The sequence below is a fragment of the Diadema antillarum genome, unplaced genomic scaffold (assembly GCF_040938485.1).
Source record: "Diadema antillarum isolate AM-2024a unplaced genomic scaffold, OU_Dant_1.0 scf00000141, whole genome shotgun sequence".
Lineage (NCBI taxonomy): Eukaryota > Metazoa > Echinodermata > Echinoidea > Diadematoida > Diadematidae > Diadema > Diadema antillarum.
This window is the reverse complement of record NW_027271030.1, coordinates 650,188-674,369: the sequence shown is the minus strand read 5'-3', so window position 1 is coordinate 674,369 and position 24,182 is coordinate 650,188. Positions and strand designations below refer to the sequence as shown.

The following is a 24,182-nucleotide window of genomic DNA, read 5'->3' as shown; positions in this document are numbered from 1 at the left end:
AGTTCTTGAACCTGATATTTTATTTCTATAAAATGCGTAAATGAACAGTAGCCCATGAGGAACAAAAAAAAATATATATATATGAATAAAAAAAGGTAGCATAGGCAGCAGTGCACTGCTAGAGTTATCCCTATGTCCTAATCAGTGGTTAATAGCAACCAACTAACTGTTGCAAGTTGCTTTTCTGCTTGTAACCAATTATAACTTTGATGGAACAAAAATAGGAAAGCTATCTAGTTCCAAAGTGTGACAGAGACTGAAAACTTGAAATCACCTTTACTGGATGTATTAGAGCTGCAGGACATGGATGAGGGTGACATCGAACCAGCGCCGTCTTTCTCTGCCGCCTCATCTTCCCCATCATCATCCTCCCCTTCTTGATGGGTGTGCTCAGGCACCATCTCATAGCGAGGCTCATGCTGGGAGGCGGCTGCCAGCTGTTTGGACCTCAGGTACTGCATCTCTGCCTCACAGTCCTGGAGGAAAGAGAGATGAGATATGGGGGCTGTGAGATGGACTGGGCAGTACAGAGGTGAGATACGGGAGTGTGAAGCGGACTGAATGGTACATGGAGTCTTGGCAAGCTTTACTACTTCATCTCCTCTATTCCAAGCACAATTAATAGGATGTGCCCTAAATCTTTTGTTTCACAAGACATTTTCTCTGATGAATAGGAATTGACTCAACTTTGATCTTTACCAACTTTCAGAGAGTCAAACCTACGGATGGAGGTAGGTAATACTACATGTGGGTTATTTCAAAATCCTGATTCATGACTAACCAACAGGAATTTGATAGACCTTGGCTTGTCAAATAGCCATACCAAAATACATGCAAATTAGATTAGTGTGTGTATGTGCGTTTCGTTGTCACCCTTTGGGAAAGACTCTACATTATGCCAACACACTGAAATATATTTGGCATTGTAGAAGCATGATGTCATTGGCATATTGTGTGGTTTCATTGGTCAAATCTAAATTCATCCAATGTCACTGAAAATAAAATTTGATAACAAAAGAGGATATACAGAATTCTTTTAATTCCCCAAACTTGCAAACATTTACCATCATGAAAAGAGTAATATAACATAAGAAAAAAAGTGGAATTTCATTACAAATACTGCTTCTGAATTCTTACACTGGTAAGACTGACAAATTTTATACATCAAAAGCTAATACCTGGGGTACTGACAAATAGTGGTTAAAGTTGGGTTACTATGGACAAAAACAACAATGCACCAAGTACGTGTATTCATATTTCTGCATGTACCACAAGGATGGAAATACATATATGGATGACATTTAATTCTACATGCACAGAGGGAAAAAATCCTACAAAAAGCTAAATTTTGAGATGAAGGAGTAGTGATGTGGGGATTGTATCATCATCACCATGACTACACACATTCTCTAAGTATGCAAGGAGTTCTTCAGGGGTGGGGTCAGGTTTGTTCATATGATCTGTATCTTAAGGTACAATTGTAGGAGTTGCTGTTGAGTTCAAGATGACATCATGGCCTATATCAACTTTCTGATTTGATTACGTACACAAGAAGTAAAATACATGTAATGCTTCTTGAATCTATTGTCAAAAGATGTCTATGTACATATGTAACACAAGCATCTACATGTATATCATATAATCTGTGTGCCTTAAGGTACAAAAAAAAAAATGCATTCCACATAAACGTTGATATTACACCTACGTACACGTTGTACAAACGTGTACATTTACATTATCTCAGGGCTTACAAAGTGCACTAAACATTTATAAGTTATGAGTATAAGAAATATACAACATAATGGTCACATGCAATACACATACATTATGTACATGTAGGATGTTATATAAACATCACCATGTATTTGATGTGGATACATCTAACTTTCCACAAAAACACACATAAGGAATTGTTGTTTTTATCTACCATGCATATTAATATAATAAGAGATTAATTCACAAAGTGTACTGGGTAAATCTTAAAACAAGCCTGTGATTACTACACAAATAGGAGCTTGTACACAGGTTTTTACATGGAATCATTCTCATGAACTTCACTTACCAATTTGGTAAACTAGGAAATAGGAAGAAAATCAGTGGGTAACAGCATACAATTTAGGTGGGTGATTTAGGCATGGACACTCTGCTTCAAACTATAATGTCTATAGGATTCACACTGGATGATCAAACTCCCATCATCTCATCTGAAATGTCATAATTTGCTATAATCACCTGAACATCCCAGCAGCAACTTACACAAACATAAATCTCTGTGGTGATGCTTTAACTTAAGGCTGGTATATCCTCAATTAAAACAATACAACTTAAATGCCTATATTTAATTCTTTACCATTCTGATACTGAAAAGTAACAATGCTTCATGTATCTACTGCCCTTGCTTTGGACAAGCGCAAACCCCTCCCCCCCCCCCCCCATAAAAACATAAAAAACACACACAAAAAAACAAACAAACAAACAAAAAAAACAGATTTAACTAAGACACAAGATTCAATTATAGAATATCATAGAAAGCCTGTGACCGAAAAGTTACAAATTTGCTTCCAGAAACAATGATACAAAGACATTCCAATCAAGGTTACATCATTATCACATCAATAGATACAAGAATAAGCATAGCAAGTGACAGAGAAAAGCATAGTTACCATAATATCGCCTGTTTCTCTGTAAAACTCCACAAGCACAAGAAAGTCAAACTCATCCATGGTGTCACAGGTTAAGTTTAAATTTGCACAAAGAAAATAAATCCTGATGAGATACTGCTACATGTATATGAGCTACTGCATCATTTCCAACCTCTGAGAGTGAGGTCTATGGAACCTCTTACACTCCCATTTTTGCTTCCCTTAAAGAGTTTTTAATCCCTTCTCACACCCCTCTTTACACACCAGGAAATAATATTGATTTTTGACCACCCCTTCAGTGAATTGACAGACTAAAATCTTTGAAAGGGCCAGTAGAAAGACGCCCCACAAAAACCAATGAGGCAGAACTGAGCTTCATCAAGAAAACACAATACTCTATGTGAAGTTAACTCATTGATCAGTTCTCCGGCTTGATAATCATTCTCCATCTCAAATTCTTCTTGAATTTTTATTCTCTCTGATAAGAGCAATATACCCAAAGGTATATCATTCCTTTTTCTTCAAGTTTTCAAGTCAATATCTCCAACAGGATATTGACAAAGCAACTTGAGTGCACCCTGGTCTCTCAGGAATGGATGGCTTAAACTGGAACAATGGCACTCATGCTTCCTAACCCAGATCAATTTATGTTCAGCAGACTGAGTAGACATTGTTTCAGCATTAGACTAACTCAAAGAATTGATTAGCAAAACCCTCCTTTCCAATACATTTTTCCTGCCTACAGAAAAATTCCTATTTATATCCTTGCCTGCATAACATACCGACGTCATAGGTCATTTTATATAATTAGAATGGAAACAATTGATGTACACTGTGTAACTGCTGACTTACCTATGATATGAAGCCAATGAATATTCACACTTAGTCAATACAACCATAGCTACATCTCAGTCGAATGCAGCTAGTTGTGTTAACTCAAGTTTTGAATGTGAAATGGGTTGATTTGAAGGGAATACTACATGTATTTTAAAGGTTGCAAGTAACAGGGTCTACCTGTGTGGCATAAACCTCAGCAATCTGTATTTCTTCCTTTAGACGACTGTAACTTTTTTTGCATTTTATGAATGATGTGTCAAACTGACACAAAAATACAGGTGTTGTAATAAGGTGAAATCATTGACTTCTTGCAATGAGCATCTTTCTGAAGTCAACATTGTAATATAAATCAACATACAGTCAAACCTGTTATAGTCTAGAGGCCAACCAAGGGAGATGAAAAAGGTGGCCACTATGGACAAGGTCTTTAACATGGATTTTCTCTGAAGGATTTTTAGAAAAAATTTTTTGTTGCTATATAAGGTAGGTACATGTACATTTGTACATATGTAGTTGCTATAGACAGGGGGCCGCCGAGGCAGGTTTGACTGTATATGAATTATTATATGACTTTATATGTGTGCACCTGCTTGTATGAGTATTGAGAATGAGGACTAGAGAGAGAAAGAGAGAAAGTAAGGTCAGAGGCATCAATGAATGTTAATAGCAAAAGCCAACCTGTTTCCAAAGATTGCCTTATAATGCTTAGCAAAGTGTGCGTCTGAAAAGTTTGGTGCCTCACAATATCTAACTTGTCATTCATTGTCAGTGTAAATATTTGTTAAGAAGGAAGTGTGCCTGAGAATCAAGAACTTACCAGTGCATTTGAGTAGCGAGCAATCTTGAGGGTGACAGGACCAAACTGGAGATTTCCCAGGATTTTCTGGGCTTCCTGGAGTCCAACGTTCTTCAAACTTTGACCATTGACAGCAAGAATCTGAGCTCCGACGCTGAGTGATGAAGGAAAGACAAATCAGTGCATCAGAAGTCAAAAACAGTTTACAGAAAACTATGAAGAAATGCATTGATTCTTATAGCTCCTTCTGTATCTGCTACTTTTATTCTGTGTATCAGCTATGTCTTCATATCCCTGGGTGTTTAGTAATGATCATGAAGGGATATGTCATGGTACCCTTGACATGTTAAGGATTCATAATCAATCCACGCATGAAGAATTTTCAGAGTCTGAAGTAAGATGTATGATTGTCATATATTCATAATGTCCATTATATACACTCATTGTCTTGTAGGTAACTGACAGGTTAGTGATTGACATTGTCACTCAATCTCCAACGAATTGACTTTAATGATGAAAGTGCTGAATTCTTCCATTGTAATGGCTAGAATGTTTTCACCTCATAAAACCACCATTAGCCTGTATAATCCTGCCCCAAATCACAAATACCAGCAGTCTGGTGGGAGAAAAGAGGTACTTCATGACGTCACTGGAACTTCATGGTTTGCTGCATTTCAGTTTATTCCATTACCACAAAAAACAAACAAACAAACATGAAATGTTCGTACAATGTGGAGCTTGTCAAATATCTTAAACAATGTAAAAAAATCAAAACATGCACATATTTTGTTTACCATGTTTTGCCCATATGAATTCATATTGTCACTAGTAATGCATCAACAGGGAGCAAGATAAACACAGAAATGTTAGCTCACTATAATGAAAGTGAAAAAAACAAGAATGACTGCACAAAATAGACAAAAATACATCTTTTAGCTAAATGTATTCTTGAATACAGTGTCCAAAGAGACTACAAAGTTCTGTCATTCCATATACCATACTGCGCTAACAAGAATGTGAACATTTCACTGTATGTTCAGATGTCAAGCATTTTGCAGTAAATCTGCACAAGCAACGCTTGCCATATAAAATTGTGTAAAAGCAAACATGCTGGAGGAAAGGCTCATGATCCCATATGAACCCAACACACTTAGAGACTTTCATGAGGGGATATCAAGAATTCTTTCATGCACAAATCAAAATGTAAAAGACAGAAAAGGAAAGCGGGAAATAAAACAAACTGGAAAATAAATGCATCTCACCATGTGACATAGGAATATTATTTGAATGGTCTTCCATTCATCCACCTTAGCCTATTTCTACTAAGAATTCTAGAGAGAAATACTCGGACTTACTTTCTCCTTCATTCTCTGAGTCAATGCTATAAATAAGAGATAGGGATCAATTGTCCTCACACTGAAAGGTACAGAGAATGATGGGAGTGGTGGGATTCCAGTCACCATGTGGCTGTAGTCAGTGGTAGTAATAATCCAAGTCAAAGACTGAGCAAATATGAAGCTGACAGCCTAGTGAGCATGTTTTTGAAGGACTGAGTTCAGTGTGAATATTATACACCCCAGTCTCATATTTGAGTCATCCCTGCTCAAACATCGAAGATCAATAAAACATGTTTGAAACCACCGTTTGATCCTTTAAATCCTTCACTAAAGTGTGAGCCCCACTCTTTTTCTAATACAGTTTCAAGCATGTGTTATGAAATGATGGGGGAAAATATTGAAATCATGCAGAAGTTCCCAATTACTGGGATTTGAGGGTGTATGAGCTATTTTTAGGAGATAGATAGAACCTTAGCTAACATGTTTGGGTTAGGCAGGATGATATTGTGCTATTTAAAGGGGACCGCTTTTGACTGTGAAAGGGAGGAGCAAAACATCACAGAATTCATGAAATACCAGCACTCAATTACCACAAGGCAAATATTTGTGGTTCAATTACAGTACCACAACAGCTGGAGAGCCAGGGACAGCCTCCTCACATTAGATTTGTAAACTTTGCTCAGGATAGACATCAGTTCCTCAAATGTGATGAGTCTATCATAAACCGACTGCTAGTGGTTTGGTAACCAGTTTCATACTGAATTCTGAAATCCCCATAGACTTAACTCACAGGCCTCCAGGTTCCCGTATGGAATGGGTTAATGGACAACACCAGTAAGGAATATACTGGGTGGGAATGAAAAAATGTTCTTGATTTTTGATCATTTTTTTTTTTCTTGTCTTTACTTTCACAAGCTCTGACAAGAAGTGCAGGCACAGCTTTGAGCATACTTTATCAGCATGCATGAACACTATTAGGTTAGAATGAATTCTGTAATCAACAGACAAGCTCACGGAAATAATTTTCTACATTCCTACTTGACAAAGTTTGCTGCTAACATTCATACACTGTGTATCAGCAAACCATCCTATTGATTTTGTACAACATCCAAAACTCACACACAAGTGCAATGAAACATGAAGAAAACTAGTTCTCACCATAGTCTTCCATTCATGTCGGCTGGTGAGTTAGCAGCAAGGTGCTGGATGTAGATCCTACGTTCATTATTACAGTCAGGAGTAGGTAGACTAACCACTCCAAGGCCCAGACTCACACCAGGGGCTGCATTCACAAGGTGAAGGAAACAACAAGAGTGAGACCATTACAAACATGTGATATTTAGTGATGAATTATATAAAATAGAATAAGGAGACAAAAAAGAAAATAAAAGAATGTATAACAGTAACAACACAAGAAAATGATGCTATCCTGGGGCAAATGGTTGAAATGACATGAGAAGAAAAACAACAAGGAGAGAAGAAGTGAATAATGGCACAATACAGTAAGAAAGAGAAGATATTTATATGTAAAATGTCACTTTATTAATAAAGTTCATCAGGGGATGTGACAGACATTGTAAACACACAGGAGAAAAGTGAGAGAATAAAACAAACTTTTTCATGCAATGTTGCTATACAGAAAAAAAATTAATAACAACATCAAAATGTGATGTTTGTATTTCGACCTATGAAGTGAAAAAAAAAGTACAACTTAACAGAGAGGTCAGAATGACGTACCTAAAAAAACTTTTAATCTGGCATACAGTCTGTTGCGAGGCATGACTGTGTCAAACAAAATAGCTAATATCACTCCTCCAAGAAAGTTGCTCGAGAGAGAACGTAGAATATTTCTGTGTATATATCCAAGATAATCCAAGACTCCTGGCAACGTTCAAGATTATGTCAAACGAACTGAATGACATACTGATGTTGTGTGAGGAGTAGGACGTCATACATCCATCATTCAGTGCTAAGCAAGATGGGCCAGATCTGTGTTTACCCATCCCTACAATCTGTTAAGGAACCAATTTCCTCTTGATTGTGAGCTCTCGTTAACACACCCCACTCGTTGTCTCCTTTCATCTCAAACACTGGCTTTGTTCTACCACACTCAGATCAGTTGATATACTGTAGCTAATTATCACTTTGAGGAAGGGAACAGACAATTAAAGCTCTTTGCTGTAATCAGGATTATGATCAGTCTGTGGGTTGGAGATGCTGGCCTTGTGAGAAGAGATTGAGCCACTTGTAGACTGCAGTGACAGGTGTCTATCATCCCACTCATCTCAAACTAAACCTATGGTCACAATAGGATCAGCAAAACATTCTCAAAACAAGTAGCAAGACTGTAGCCAGAATGTGTGGGTTTCATGTGATGATCAACTTCGACCAATGCGAAAATTCAGTGATTACAGATGAGAAAAGCTTCTACAAAATGTTTGTGAGTTGTGGGATATTGACTTATTCACAACACATCTTATAAATTCACAATCTCTCCTTGTTTAGTAAATCATCAAACCAAGACTCCATTAACACTGAATTTAGCCCTCAATTGCTTCTGAGAAGCAATCAACAGCTTTTTCAAACTGAATGATGAAAAATTAAGGATTGTAATTGACTTATATGCTCAGCTGAACTGACTTCCTACTTTTATGTTACAAAACCCAGATATGGTGAATATAGCAGGTTGGAAATAATAAATGCCAAATGCTACATACACTACAGAAATGTCCAATGATCACTGGTAAAGGTGTATGATATAAAGTGAAAGTTTGAGGCAACCCTCATCACAGGACCAAAAACCTAACATCTTGCTGATATTAATGGCCACATGGTGACCAAGTTACTGAAAGAATAAACATGTTCATAGTCTGGAGTCAGACAAGTTGAAGGTTATTGAACAATTATTTCACTTTTCACCTTACACCACTGACTTTGATCCCATAACTTCAACAAAAATGAAATCTCTATACATGTAATCCAGGACACTTGTAGGCTTTACTGAACATTCACAGAGTCACGGTACCAGTAGAAGAATCTACAAAACGTATTAAAACTTGATGCGTACCTTTATTGAGGACCACAGTGATGGTCAGTTTCCTCTGGCCTCCAGCCTTTCTCTGTGCTGACCCTTCTGTCTCTCCTTCCTCCTCCTCCTTGACCGTTGGAGGAGGTGTTAGGGATTCCTCAGGCACAGCCTCATAGGCTCGCTCCCTGGACTTCTTCCTGGAGGATAAACAATAATGACATGAATGAAAGATGTCAGTCTTGATACATCAACCAAATACTGTATTGGCTGTCCTTTTCGCGAGGGTTTAATTTTCACGAATTTTGCGAATCACTGTTGGACCGCGAACTGAACAACACATGAAAATGTCACCATGTGCTAGGGTAATAGTGCATTTACGATAGCATTGGTGTGAATTCGTGAAAACAACATCTCGCAAAAATGTCTGTGATCTCCTCAATCGTGAAAATATATGTATGCAAAAATAACAGCTTATATAGTAAACTTCTAACGAAAGGAAAAGAGCTCTGTGTGTGCTTGGATACAAGGTTCTTGGAAAGCAGTTACTTTCTCTCTCATATCCTTCCCTGGCTCTAAGTAATTTCTGAAACTAGCAATTTGTGGAGTTCATTGTGAGCTGATGTGTTTCTTTACCTTTTTACCTCAGAAATGAAAGCACAGAAAACAGTTCTCAACATTCTATGGTAAAGCACAGGAATGTAGCTCTTATTGTGAAGCTTCCCATTATATCAAATTTTTTAATTTACCCTCTAAAATTGCCACATACAATTTGTACGTGTAGTAGGATATTGTCAGCCTTTTGCTCTTGAACTCAATGGTGTATTTCTTGGTCGATTAAAATGATATTTTCACAAAGCCCTATAAAAGTTTGTTCAGTTTCTCTTGTTACAGCAATATTAAAACTATGAATTGAGGGTATTATTACCTATAGCGTGCAAATATAAATCAAGCCACTTTTCACATTTTCAATCACTAGCCGTTTCAGAACAATGACAAAGGTAATAAATTATATCCTTGGATGCTTGATACCTCCATCATACAAAAAAAAAAATTGCATGTAGTGATCATGAATGAAGGTTCTTAAGAATTTTATAACAAGACTGATATAACCATTTCATGTAGAAATTTTAAATATTTCTTGCCATAATGGAGGAAAAATCTATCAATAAGTGAAAATCATGATAAAGGATTACAGAATGAGAGAACTGAGACACAAACTTAATTTGGTATGGGCATAAAGCAATGTCAATGCAAATATTCATTAAAGAGAATATATAATGCAGATATGAAATTCAAAAGAAAATCTATAAAAGCTTAATTTGTGGAAAAGTTGATAGCCAATGGAAGTAGACAACTGAGTAGAGGAGATTGCATTTTATCTAGGAGCCTTTACACCCTGCACAAAGTTAGCATTTAATGGCTCAAATGCAGAGAAGCCCGAGAATGGGCATATGAAAATAATGATGATGAATTTGAAAGCAAAAGGTGAAAGGTAAGTGAAACCGAGCCTCTTGATAGAAAGAAACTGCTGACATGATGCAAAATAAAATGATTCCTTGATAAAAGCAAAAACAAAAGACAAACTACGTGGAAAATGTAATGAAATGTGTATGAAAGATATTAGCAATGATAGATACAAAGTGAAAGTGCTTGCTGATTATCTTTGAAGTCTGCTAGAAAAACAAAGGTATCTCACTTACAATTCAAGATCCAAACTTGTTAGAGAGGAGAGAATCACAAAAAGTCAATCATTATGTACAACGGAAAATCATTAATCCAGGAGTGCATTTAAAGCATATCCAGAAAATAATGCACAACTAAACTTGTGAACTATTCTATCTTCTTGGTTGTCATTACTTCCTTTACAAACACACATTGACTACTTCTATACACCCAATTTGCAAATATGTTTGCTGTTACATTAAATTACAAACAAACAATACAATAATTGTAGCTACCAGGGCAATGAGTTCAATTCTCACAGTTGATTGGTTGCTATATGACTGTTGCTATAGAAACTGCAACCATTGTATATAGAAAATGATGCCTTGTTACACGGGTGTGAAAACCCTCAGGGTCAGGGAAACAGAAAGGAAATGCAGATAAGAAACTCTCTCAGCACTCAATTGATTTGACTTAAATGATCATAACTCAAGAGCCTAATAAATAAGGCATAATCACGCATCAACTAAACACTATGCTATAGCATTTACATTAACCCATTGTGGACTGGCTGATTTTGCTACAACATGCATCTCCCATAGCCACCCGCCTCAGTATACTTGGGTCTCATCCTCAATGGGTTGACTGATGTGCACATGCATCCAATATGTCAGCACTTAACTTGCTCAGCAAAGGAGCTTCACAGTATGTTATGAAAAGAGAAGACTAATAAAGAAAGGAAAGCATGGGGGTGAGAAGAAGTCAGAGTACTTCCTAAAACAATTACAAAGTAGACATACTGGGCAGGGATGGGAGAAGACTGTCAACTCAGACATAAATCAACAGAAGAGATAGTAAACTAGTGAAAGAAAGAAAGAAATCAAATGCCCTGAAAAAAAAAAATTCTATGCTCCCAAGTGCCTTACAAACGAATCACAACTCATCATACTTTTTCTTTAATAGAATCATAAATAAATCATAACCTACAGGATAAATATCGTAGGTGCACAATACAACTGTCTTAATTTATGCTTTCTAGAGCACGTATAAATGAATTGATTAAATATGAAAAAATACACTGATTTCCAAACAGAATTTCATACCCTGAATGACACTTGACTTCCAAAATGACTTAATATCTTGACTATTCAAATATGGAATTATGTTTAAAATTGTGACAGTCTGATTGAACAGTTGTAGTTCAATAAATCTATGTATTTACACTTTATGTATTTACACTAATGTTCTACTCAAGGGTTCATCAGAGCAGGGGGATGTATCTCCCTGATCAGAATTAGTGTATTGAACTCCATAACAGGCATATTGTTTCTTTGGATCTTTAAAAAAGGTAGAAATTCACTCTGCAATGCTCGTGATTCATGGCACCTCCTGCAGTGACTTCCTGATTGCGTGTCAATTGAGGTCTAGTGTAGGCAAGTGAGCTGGCCGTCTTCTCAGGGCTAATTAACAAGAAATGCACGCAACCCACAGGATGTGTATCATACAGTGTGTGATAGTGGCCGGCTGGAATGCTTTGTCTAAAAGCTTTGACAATCTTTGACAAAACTTGCCAAATTTCCTCATAAATTTATTGGTTGAAAGTTAACAGATGTATAAAAGTATAGAATATCACATCACTGCTAACCATTGGGTTCTAAACACAAAAACATATGGCTAGGATATTCTTTGCAGCACATGCTGCATAAAGCACTTGACTCCAAAATATCTGTTGTCATCTTTTGATTGACGCTGATATTCTCAGTCGACAAATCAAATATTGAGACATATTTTCCATTGTGACATCACTTCCTGCTCATTCCACTAAACATCTTTAGACTCCATTACCCAAAATGCTTTGTGACTACTACATGGCATAGAAAGTATACAGAGTTCTTCTTCATGAATGAATTGCATCCTGCATAAAGACACAACTGTAGAACAAGTCAGAAATGTACTAAAAATGTAATACAACCAGTTCACACAGTTTACACTTGTGATTCAAAATTAAATCCACTGGCTCTATAAAGAGTCAAAGTGCGATGGGGTTTGATATTTCTTAATATGGGCCAAATGAAGTAAACTCGTCTATTTCCACCTTGCATACATGTACCTTCAACTTTATAATTACAAGTGCTGACATGTTTTTATACATTATTGATGTTATTTTTGACATCATGGCTTTACAGGGTTAAATGATGAAAAAAAAAATACATCTTAATCTCTGCAAAATTATATCCCCCCCAAAAAAAAAAAACAACAACAACAAACAAACAAACCAAAACATGCACCACTGTATCAATCCATACTGACGCATACCTTTGCTGAAGGGTAATAATAATCACTGTATTTGGCTAACACAAAAATTATTTAATACACTTTGTTCCAGATGATTGTACCAATAGTTTAAAAAAGGAAAGGAAGAGATGGGGGTGGGAGGGAGCATGCTTCCTAGGGTTACCACCCCTTGGGGTCATATCAACCTGCCAGTCAGCTTATCTAATTTGAAAACATCCTATTCCTCTGTAGTAAACACAGGACTTTAAAGTGTGGGAGAAGACAGATGAAGCACTATTAAAGACTGCCTCCCAGCTGGTGGGATTTGTAAAGTCGACCAGTGTCCTATTCAAGATGAAAAGCCTGCACTAAATCTGAGAATCCTGACAGATTGAATATGACTCCTGCAGTCAGCCTGTGTTCAGTGACCTGGATTTAGCTTGATGGAAGGATGTGAGATTCAGTCCTACCCATAGGTGGTTTCCTTCCTTTCTTCTCGAGTCCTGTCAGTCCATTTTGGGTATTCTCCTCTTTATCTTTCTGCTTGGCAATTTTTACCTGTTTTTTCTTTAATTTTTAGCATCAATTTTGTTGTAGTCAATCCTTACCTTTTCTTCTTCTTTCATTCCATTCTCTTTGTGCTTCTCAATACTTGTCATATATTGTAGGATTTTCCAATCATTCATGGTATTTTTGAAATATTGTCAATATATTTCTAGTATCTGCTTCTCATGCTTCTCTCATTCCTTCTCTATCCATTCATCTCAGTCTCTCATCTGCTCTATCTTTCTTTCTTTCTTTCACACACACACACACACACACACACACACACACACACACACACACACACTCTCTCTCTCTCTCTATCCATCCATCTATCTCTCTCCCACTCCATCTTTCTTTCTTACTTTCTCCTTCTCTCTATCCATCCATCTATCTCTCATATGCTCCAACTTCCTTTCTTGCTCTCTCTCTCCCTCCATTCATCTATCCATCTCTCACCCTCTCTCCTTTTCTATCTTTCATTCTCTCTCTCTCTCTATAATCTACTCATTTATTAATTTCTCTCTATGTCAGTCTCTTTATCTTCACATCACTCTATAAATCAATTCATCCATTACATATACTGCACATATTTCCTTATCTCTGTGTGTTCAGCATGTGTACCTTGTTCTATCTTACTGCAACTCTCTTTATAGCTTACAGCAGGGGTAAACTGTAGTTGGTATTAGTGGCCCCTGTGTCCTGTCTGTAATGAAATAATAGTTTTGGGAGTAAGGGGTAAGGAAACCAGAAAATGGGGTCTAGGAGACAAGCTCATATTACAGGAAATTAGACATTTCAGAACAGGAATTTAGAAGGCTTGTCTTCCTGGGTTGTTTCTTGTATAAACTGGCACACTATGAGCAAGATTGTACCATGTGGACCCTTTTGGACCTCTTTCATTTGGCTCTTGCTTGCAATCACAAAAATATTGCAAAAACATTTGTTTTTCAGTGTCTACATAAACAGCATTGTATACATTTAGATCAACTGATACTCAGAAAACATGATTGCAACATCAGATGCACAAATGTCATATGAACTGCTAGATACTAGAAACATGTCTGTAATTAGAGTCAATTTGGGTAAAAATAATCTCGTTGGTAGGGCAATTAATAACATTATGTTCAATGCAATAGCAGCTGTCTGCATGATAAAATGTCTTCACAATTAATGCTGGCATGATTAGATTCTAGGAAAACATGATCAGTAAACAACCCATACCTGAGTTCTGTTTGCAGAAAGTGCAATGCAAACACTCTGCGTCGTTTCCACTCGGATTCTTTACAGGGGCGTCCCAGTGGCCTTAGCCTTCGCATCAACCTCTCCATGATGGCTTTCAACAATTAGCTTCTTTAGCCTCCAAGGAAAATCTCCCGTGTGTTCACTTATGGCACTTCTGCACTTGCTTCTCTGGCACAAACTACACACACATGCTACTTGATTAAGACACCCGTCCTAAACTGAAGGTGACAGAAGTAATCCTGCACGGAAGGCGGGGTATTTGAAATTCTCCTTAACATAAATGGCATCGGCAAGGGAAGAACCCACTCAGAGTGTCTCCACGGAGACAGACGCCAACTTCTCAAAGTTCTCATATGTTTTCAATTAATCCTCCTAGCAGCTATCTCAGCCAAGATGTCTTTCTTGGCAGTGTCCATAAAACTTATATAACTAAGCCTTTCATCTTAGACATGGGTCACATGTACACTTGACCATTACAGGATCAAGACTGTGTCCAAGGAGTCAGCGATGGTGGAAGAGTCATGGCAACCTTTGAACACAACTGACCAATCAGATTCCCTCGTGGAGGACTAAAAATATCTGCAGCTGGCGGAAAGAAATTTAATCAGTTTCCACAAGGAACACAACTCGAAAAAGTAATCTGGCATTCATATTCACAGAGCAACTTACATCACGTGCCCATGCAATTATGAAAGTCTTACTCAATTGGCATGTCACAGTTTACACTTTCAATAACCATATCCATATGATCGATGCACTTCTCTTTCTTTTCTCCTCTTGAACCAAACATGTCACTGAATACTCCGCCTTCCAGGTACTTGACACTAAGAAGTGCTATCTGAGGTTTCTCTGCTGCTACCATCACTCTATGTATACACTCTGTCAATACTCATTATGCCTCCTTTCTCTTCATGTCGTCTCACTTCCGATCCAAACCATCTTCCAAAATATCTCCTGCTGCTTCCACTGCTTGCCTCAAATCAAGAACACTCTCACTCATCTCGAGGTCCGTCCTGTTCCATCCAACGCTCCACTTCTCTCCCTCGCCGTCTCCTCGCCCTCGGTGCAAAGTCATGTCATATCTCAGCCCCTGGTCCGACAATCTTGGCAACTTTTCAACGCTATTAACTCCTCTACCCAAGAGCACTGCTTCCTTTCAATTGAAATTGTATATGAAGTAACCCACCCATTTGAGTCACTTCAACTTGCTGCATTGCAAACTGAGCTGTCTCTGCACTATGACAGCCCTTCTTATGTTCTCTTATATTTTTTCTCTTACTCTGCTTACTTAAAGAGCCGAAAAAGTTGACCCCTATTTTTCCAACCTCCTTTGAATCCTATGCTATGTCAGGCTCAGACGAGTTTTCGTGGGATTTTCTTTCTCACAAAGTGAAATATTCTCATCCCCGCCTAATAACCTAATACTGCCGTCTCACACCTCCGATCTGCCCCTGTCCTCACTAATGACCCTCATTTGTATTTCCTGATTCCAGGGCTTCATGGTCAGAATTTCCTCACCAGAAACCCATTCATGCAGGGTTCCAGTGGGGGCCTCACATCTCAACCGTTTCAAAACTTCTTTCAAATTCTTGTTCTGTTGCCATTTATAAGTTGAGTGGCAGAGGCTTACAAATGAAGGGATATGATATCATAAAATGTCTGAGGGGCTACCCAGGGGTATATCTTTCAACTGTATCTGAACTCTATCTTGGTCACTCTCTGATATCCACAAGAATGACCAATAAATAAAGACTACCATTCTGCTGCATCTTCTTGCCAATTAATGTGAACCCGCAAATAACATTCCTCTTACATAGTGCTGTATAAATGTCCAGGTTTTCATCTAGTATAGCTACATCCTGATTCGTATTTATCAACCAGCATTTCTATTTACAGCTTGGTCTCCTCTTCCAACACATTTTCAATACATGTAAAAGTATTGCAGAACTACATTGCAATTAATCCTATGGCAACATTAAAAAAGTGTCCACTCTTTGTATAGTAGAGTGTTTCTGGGTGTTCACTGAGACTTCACTGCCTTATGATGAGCTAACAATAAAATTCACACCTTCACTGGAGGTATAAAATGCCATGGTGCATAACAGATTTAATTGTGTATCATGTTATTGTCTATAAATACCATCTATAAATGGGGAAGTAACAATGTGATACAAAAGTAGCCATTTCTTCTCCTCTACGGCATTATCACTAAGACAACATACTCTGAATACAAACTTTCTTTTGATGTCAAAGATTTGGCACGATCTTGATCATCTTTGTTGTTGTTATTGCTTTGGTACTATTAGCGGAAATCCTTTTATTTAGTTAACAATTTGTCCCTGAATGAAGGGCACAAAAGTATAAATTTACACCTTTATTGCCCAAAATACATATTTCTAGTATACCTTGATCTAATTATAACATATTCATTCTACTGCTTTGTGCTATGTCAAAATCCTGATAATGCCAAGAGACACGATTTTGGCTAGTCTTGGATCTAGACCCACCACCTTGTAAAATTACAGACATGGGATAGGAAAAGAGCAATATACAATCCCTCATCAGCACAGCTAAAACTGGTGACATAGCACAACATTAGCTGTCTTACAGGTGTAAATTTTACACTTGATACCTGTATCACAAGGTATCTTCCTTTCTGTAGACACAGTGTATTATACAAGACGGATGAATTTAGGCCTTCTGGGCCCCTTTGCTAGAAACTTTACGTTTAAACACAACTTGCAACTGATTGTCACTGGCCAATCAAAATCATTGTTGCATGCATGTCTTCTTAATAGGGCAGACCCTGAGCCAATCAGAATGGTTGTTTCAAAATTAGCAATTATTTGCAATTGATTGCAACTTTCTTGCAACGGGGCCCTGGACTATACATCCTTTACACTCACAAAGTATGATCTTTCCCATGCACAAGATCCCACACAAGGAGGCAAACACTACATGACTGATTCAAATATTAACAATTCCCTGATATGCAGCATCCATTTGAACGTGACACTCATTAAAACATTATGATTGTTATCTCTCAACAACCTTAATCTGGGTTCACATTTTTTTCTCTTTTCTTTTTTTGCAGGAATGTCATGACCAAAAATAGCTAGTTTAGTCTTAAATTTATATCTCACTGTTTTGTTCCCCACTTTTGTAAGTAAAGCTAAAGAAATGGTCCAACGGCTATCTCAGCTCAGTGCAAGCCTTGTTACAAAAGTACAGGTTGGGGAACTTGTGTTTCACTTGGAATCTAGATGAAGAACATTACTTGGCCTCAGGCACAGGCATTTAGAGATATCCAGGGCTGCAGGCAACCCTGTACGCACCCTTTCAAAAGAAAAAAAAAATCTCCTTCAACGTTAATGCACCCCTGGAAACGAAACGCCGGCTGTCAGCATTGCCAATTGTCATTCTGCACCTGAACACAGGAGATTTGAGTCTAGATAATGGCTGCTGTGGACTACGATTCTTCCTCTCGATTGACGTCATTTTACCTCCCAAAACATGTCTGCTGCCTCACAAGTTCTCATAAGATGTTTACAGGAATGATTCTTTGGGAAAAGGCAGGCTCTCCAAGTAGATTGACTTGCACAAAATGGTTTGAACCTCAAAGTAGCAGAGGGTCATTTTGAACAAAACAATCTATTTCTGCAAATTTAAGACCTCCTCCCCTCTGTGCCAAGTTCAAATTAGATTACTTCTGAAATGTAAGTTTGGCTTCTGAGATTTGAAACATGTAGACAAAACAGGAGTGAGACAGCCACAGCCAGCAAAATGTGCACAGTCATAGAAGACACACATATCAGAGTGCCTGCACCTTTGCAATTTCCTTTGAATATTTGTGAAAACAACATAACCACATATTCCTTCAAACAACCTTCAAACAACCTTCAAACAACACAAACCTTCAAACAACGTATATTCCTCTGTTTCAACATCTATCATCACAGGGATTAGCCTGCTTCACAGAGACACAAGGAAAGATTATAAAAATATGCTAACACCTAAACCCAACTTAATTCACACTATGCAAACTAAATTGTAAGCTGAAGAGTAAAGAAATGCAATGCATTTCCAATGTTGACATCAACCCACATGTCTACTCAGTAACCAACGCAAAGTAAGCTACAGTAAATACAATAAAGTCTCTGGTATTGTCCCACTAATTGCCCCTCATTGAAGCAATGTACACAAAATATAATCTCTAATGACAGGACAGTGAAGAATGGATGCATTTAGTTCTATGATTTCTGCCCAACATTCATCCGACATCAATATCTGCCTGTACATTTTTTTTAAAACTTAATAAATCCATTATATTTGCAGAATCCGACTGTACACTACTCATATAGCTTGGGAGGGATCCATACAAGTTTCGCTGTTAAAATTCTCAGCTTTGATGTAGACTCCACACCCATGTCATTCTTATCATACACATCAGCCTTTCCACATGAGCTTACTCACAGCTTACACTATCACAGCCTTGATCAACAACTAAATCAAATTAAGCAATGCTTAATCTTCTCCTAATTATAGAAAATTACGGAGGATTGCACAAACTCTGATCTTTTGCTACTGTATCTACTTCATGCTTTTTCTTAGTTTCCTCTTCTCTATTTCATATCCCGCTTCTCTTCCTTAGCTGAATCTCTTAGCCTTATAACACTTTCACGGCAAACTAAGCCCAGCTTTCACTGTCAGTGAAAAACCCTGTATCTTTCTCCTGGTCCAGCATGTCACCAAGATCATTTTGTTTCTTGTACAATGATGTAGGTTCAGACATTTCCCTCTCTTGTTTATACTCTTGTTGTTAACTCACTGATGATGTCTCATAAAGTCTTCTGTGTTGAAATTTATATCAGTGTAATACAGGAATTTGAAACTTGTGTAAATGCAATGAAGTACTTCTGCAATACTGCCTGAAGTTCCTACTGTACTCATAAAATGGCATTAGGGATCTATTTAACCTGGGTGCACTGCCAGTACTAGACTGCCCTTCTAAGGGGCCCTGCCCTCATCCTTACCCCAACATTGGCAGGTAACAATCTTCACATGGGTCATGAAGGGACAATGTTCATTAACAACTTGCCTATGTGTGTACACACCAGATAGGAGTACAACCTAGTACCTTTTGTGTAAGAGTCCTGAGCCATAACCACTATACCACAGTACTCTCATTGTGTTCTACTGGATTCCTATGATGTTTAGTTTATATGTCATCAGTTGTGATAGGTGTGAAGTCACTAGAATCTCTTTGTCCTTGTTCACTCTCTTCTCATCGTCATTCCCCTCTGCGTGCTGTACCTCATTACACGTTCCTCCAATAATGCACCAATGCACATCATGGAAACCTGTCTATACATGTAGTTCATGCAGTACATTCATGACTCTCCCAGGCACATCCAAGCCACATGAATCACACTCACGTCAGAGATACCTATCTACCCTTTCACTCAGCCACAACGTGCACGACTCTTTAAAGTGCAATATTTTGCTCCTATACAGTCGCGCTCCAGATAAATCTGAAGGTTAGGAATTCTGCAGGATATTCCTACTGAGTTTCACATTGGCATTCAGGAAAAGAAGCAGTAAAAAGTCTTTCTATCAGAAATTGGATCTCATATAGAGGACGTGAATCATCATCGAAGAACTTTGACATTTTAACTTAATTTACACATTCTGTGAGGGGAAACTTCTCCATTTCTCTCCCCCCCCCCCCCCTGTCTTTCTGTCCACTTATCATTCTAGCTCTCTTCTTTTCTTCATTCCAAGTCATGGTCACTATTTCTACTCCGATACATGACCCTCCAAAGCTAACCGATGACATGTGGGTTTAAAGGAGAGAGAAAGAGCTTCAGATGGCCCTGTTAGCATGAATCATATCTCTGATTGTGAAGGCAGAACGGCCCTAGACTTAAAATGGAATGATACGCCCACTGCTTGCGTACTTTACAAACTTTTTTTGCAAGGAGGGTCACATGATTGTAGAGCAATGAAAGACACCTGGCAGTCACTTCTGACGTCATTCATGACAAGAAATGAAGACGTAAGCTTATGACTATATCATGGTTCATTGAGCAACATTGCTCCATAATGTCAAACTGTTTTAGTGTTTAGTGCTAGGTTTCAATGATGTCAACATGATTAGATTTTGACACCTTTCTTACCCCTTCTTGTCTGTCCTGAAAGGTCACAAAAAGTACATGGAGGCACATACTAATACGATGATGAGAATCACACGCACACACATCAAACATTAATTTCTGCTTCCTGGATGAAGAATTCTTACATAATTTGTTTTTTCCATTTCTTCATGTATGAAACTGTATTCTTTGACTATCATTCCCTTTTTGAGCTGAGTATTCCCTTAGTAATGAATGCCTATAAGAAAGACGACAATGAAAATAGCTAAAAATTTCTTCATGAAATTCCTTTGGGCTGAAGGTTAGAAAGTAAAAAGGGATAAGAACAGTCTTGAAATGACTTGCTATTCACAAAACACAAAAATAGAGACTTCCCTTTTAGGCTTAATCATCTTAATTCCCGGTGACTCATAACTTTTGATATTAACCACTGGTCACTGGAAATGAGCCAGACTCTCACAGCTCTGTGTTTCCGACACCCTGCAGGGGGTCTTAAGAGTCCAGAACAAAATTTCAAGTGAGTGGACACTAACATAATCTTCATAAACCATTCCAAGCAATCTCATGTATGCATGTTGAAGTCATATCATTCAACAATCATTGTATTGTACTGCATAAATGTTTATGTGTCTAGTATATATCTACCAAGTGGCAACCTACATACTGTATACGCTATATATTTCGCGGGGGTTTTATTTTCGCGAATTTTGCGAGTCAGGAGCTATTTGCGAAATTAACAACACGAGAAAATATTACCTTCCAAAATGAATCCCTTGCCTTGATGACACGAACATTTCAGTACTAGTATACCATGTCACAGCTTACCGAACAGACCATACTGGCTAAGCTTGTTTACGCACGTCCACGTCTACTTACGAATACTATAGAGAGCCAATCTATTATCGCAAGGGGACCACTCGTCAGAAATCTAGCGCGATGGACTTAACCACTTCAAAAATGTTGAATTCTAACTTACTAGTTCGCAGAGTTTGGTAAGCTTTTTTCATGCAGTGTATAACTAGTATCATTCTTATTTGCTAGTAAGTTGAAAATTCACACTTTCTTTGCCACTTCATATTTTCTCTGGTCCCCCAATCGCGAATTTAACCACGCGAGAAAATGTGTGACAGCGGCAATTCGCAAAAATTATAGCGTATACAGTAATGTTGTACAATATGTATATCACAGGCCCACACAGGGGCAGCACATCCTTTACTACAGGTATATGCTGTTTTGCTTTGTTTGGTTTTGTTTGGTTTTTGTTGTATTTTTGTTATCATCAAAAGTTGATACAATGTACCTCTCAAGAAAGTCCAGCATGTTTCCTGCACTTATACAGAGATTGCTTGGCTGTGGTATTGGAATGCCCTATTGCACTTATCGACTGAATGTGTGAATTAGAACATGTTTTCTCGAAAAAATCAAACAGTCTAAATTCCCTACATAGCACCAGTAGGCAATCTGCCTGTATAAGCAATCCTTGCATAATTAAAATGTATGACAAGAATATAGTGGGCAAGGTACACTGTATTCAATCACCTAAATTCACTACAACTTGAGCATACCACCAGATACTTCATGTAAGATCAGGCAATGAAGAGAAAGTCTGGTACTACACGACTGTCCCATATTAGCATTTTTTTTCCCCCGACCTTTTATAAAAATTTGTGAGTGTGTGTTTTTTAAAGCTAGATGAATTTCATGACTTTCATGATTACTTGTACTTCTCACGGGATAATAATTGATCATATGACTCACAAACAGACAACTGTAGAGGGAGCCCTTTAGCATGTCATATCGTGTCCTGATTAAGTGTGCCTCACTCAGTGCCTCATATTTTGTATTGGCAGACTTGGCACACACAGGGTGCCTCTTCCTCTGATATGGTGCTAATCACATCTTATACTGTGATTCCTATCAGGCCCCTCCTACCCTCCAGGTCAGAGATGACTATGGGACTATAGAGGGCGCTCTTCTGTCTGTTACTTGTGCTGCAATTGATCTTGCAGGGACTACAGGAATGGTAAAACCCATATCTAAGAACAAATTTTAAACATGATTGCAGAGACTCCAACCCCAAGCACCTTCTGATCTGGAGATTCTCCCGCCCGAAACCCCTGGCAAACGGGAGACTCCAAGTTGATGTGTGCGAAGCGCGAAGTTCCTAGGGTTCTAGATGCTCTCTGGTGCTATCTAAGGTTTATTTTTTCAACATACGATAGCAATAAGTAAGAAATCCTTTCCAACGGGAGACACAGAGCCAGGGCGGGAGAAATTAACTCTCAAGCGGGAGAACGGGAGATTTTGCAAAAATGGGTTTTCGGCGGGAGATCTCCCGTCGAAAACGGTAGAGTTGGAGTCTCTGTGATTGTAATGCCAATCTACTTCAGTCGACAAAGAAGGAAGCTATACATCATTTGTTCAAATTGCTATCTGCATGCAGACAGACTATGTTTAGATGTACCTAACAGAGTTAAGAATCAATATACAAAGTGAGACTTGTCTTGGAGTATGGCATAAATAAAATAAGCTTCGTTTGTCCACCTAACATTGTACTTTTTTCTCTTCTTCCACTAATACCAACAGCTGTAAGCTGTTCTCTCTTTGTCCTCATCTGTAAATCTTTACTCACCTTCTAGATTCAAACAATGGTTATTATACTGTAGTTGTACAAATATACTCATTATCCTATAAGATAATCATCTTGAGAGTCTAAAATCACAAATATTTTGTAACACCTGTGCTGATTGAAAGCTTACATCATCCTCCGAATCAGGTTTTTTAAAAAACATGGATGTCGAGCTATACATTTCAGCTCTCGATGGTTTTGAGAACTTTCCAAGTATGTGTACGTGACTCTGACGATCCATGGTACACCACCTACTGTATAAACTCCACACAGCTGTGTGATACAGCCAATGAATGCACGGAGGTCATAGACAGGTGGTAGGAAGTAGGGTAGAAAGCTCTTCATCTGGACGGAAGGAGAGCTGGAAGGGTAGGGGCATGCAGGTGGGGCATAGAGCTGATCTCAGGGGAGGAGAAGAGGAACCCAAGGGGTGTAAAGTTTAAGGTGTGGTCGTGGAGTGTCAAGAGGGTCACACTAAAGGGGTACTGAGGGTGTGAGGGGCTCACCTTCTTGGGGGTACAATGGGACTGGTGACAGGGCTGATTGCTGGGGAGGGTCTCGGTGAAAGCCTGCTCCTGACCGTTAGAGTCACCACGCCCTTTTTCACTTGCTGAAAGATGGACCAGACAAGGCAGAGCAGAGATGGAGAGGTTGGAGAGAGAAAGAAAATAAGTCCAGTTCTAGGTAGTTATAGATATGGACCCCTAATGGTAAGTACAACATTGCAATGACATATAATACTGCATGCAGCATACATTTAGCAAGTCTAATTTTTTACACATTGGGACTTCATGACAATCTTGCGAGTGGTTAAATTCATGATCATGGAGTACAAGTAATAAACAAAGAAATGTACAATGTATGCTTGCACATCACAGTCGTGTCAAGGTCAGGGCGAATATTTTCGCATGTTGTTAAATTTGCGAATAGCACCCGACATGCAAAATTCAAGAACAAACATGTGCAAATGAAAATTTTGCAAAATAATAGGCGTATACAGTATATCAAATGATTGCACTGAAATCAAGATACAAGTT

At 38.2% G+C, this 24,182-nt stretch overlaps 1 protein-coding gene across 1 annotated transcript in view; it reads right to left on the bottom strand.

Moving 5' to 3' along the window:
• LOC139721357 (uncharacterized) overlaps positions 1-24,182 on the bottom strand; it is a 176,580-nt gene that overhangs the window by 53,991 nt on the left and 98,407 nt on the right. Inside the window, exons 10-15 of the mRNA XM_071632674.1 lie at positions 23,652-23,755; positions 10,341-10,355; positions 8,680-8,837; positions 6,771-6,894; positions 4,297-4,429; positions 275-476 (exon numbers count right to left, since the gene is read on the bottom strand). Of these exons, the coding sequence (XP_071488775.1) occupies positions 275-476; positions 4,297-4,429; positions 6,771-6,894; positions 8,680-8,837; positions 10,341-10,355; positions 23,652-23,755 (736 nt within the window). The remainder of the gene's footprint in view (positions 1-274; positions 477-4,296; positions 4,430-6,770; positions 6,895-8,679; positions 8,838-10,340; positions 10,356-23,651; positions 23,756-24,182) is intronic.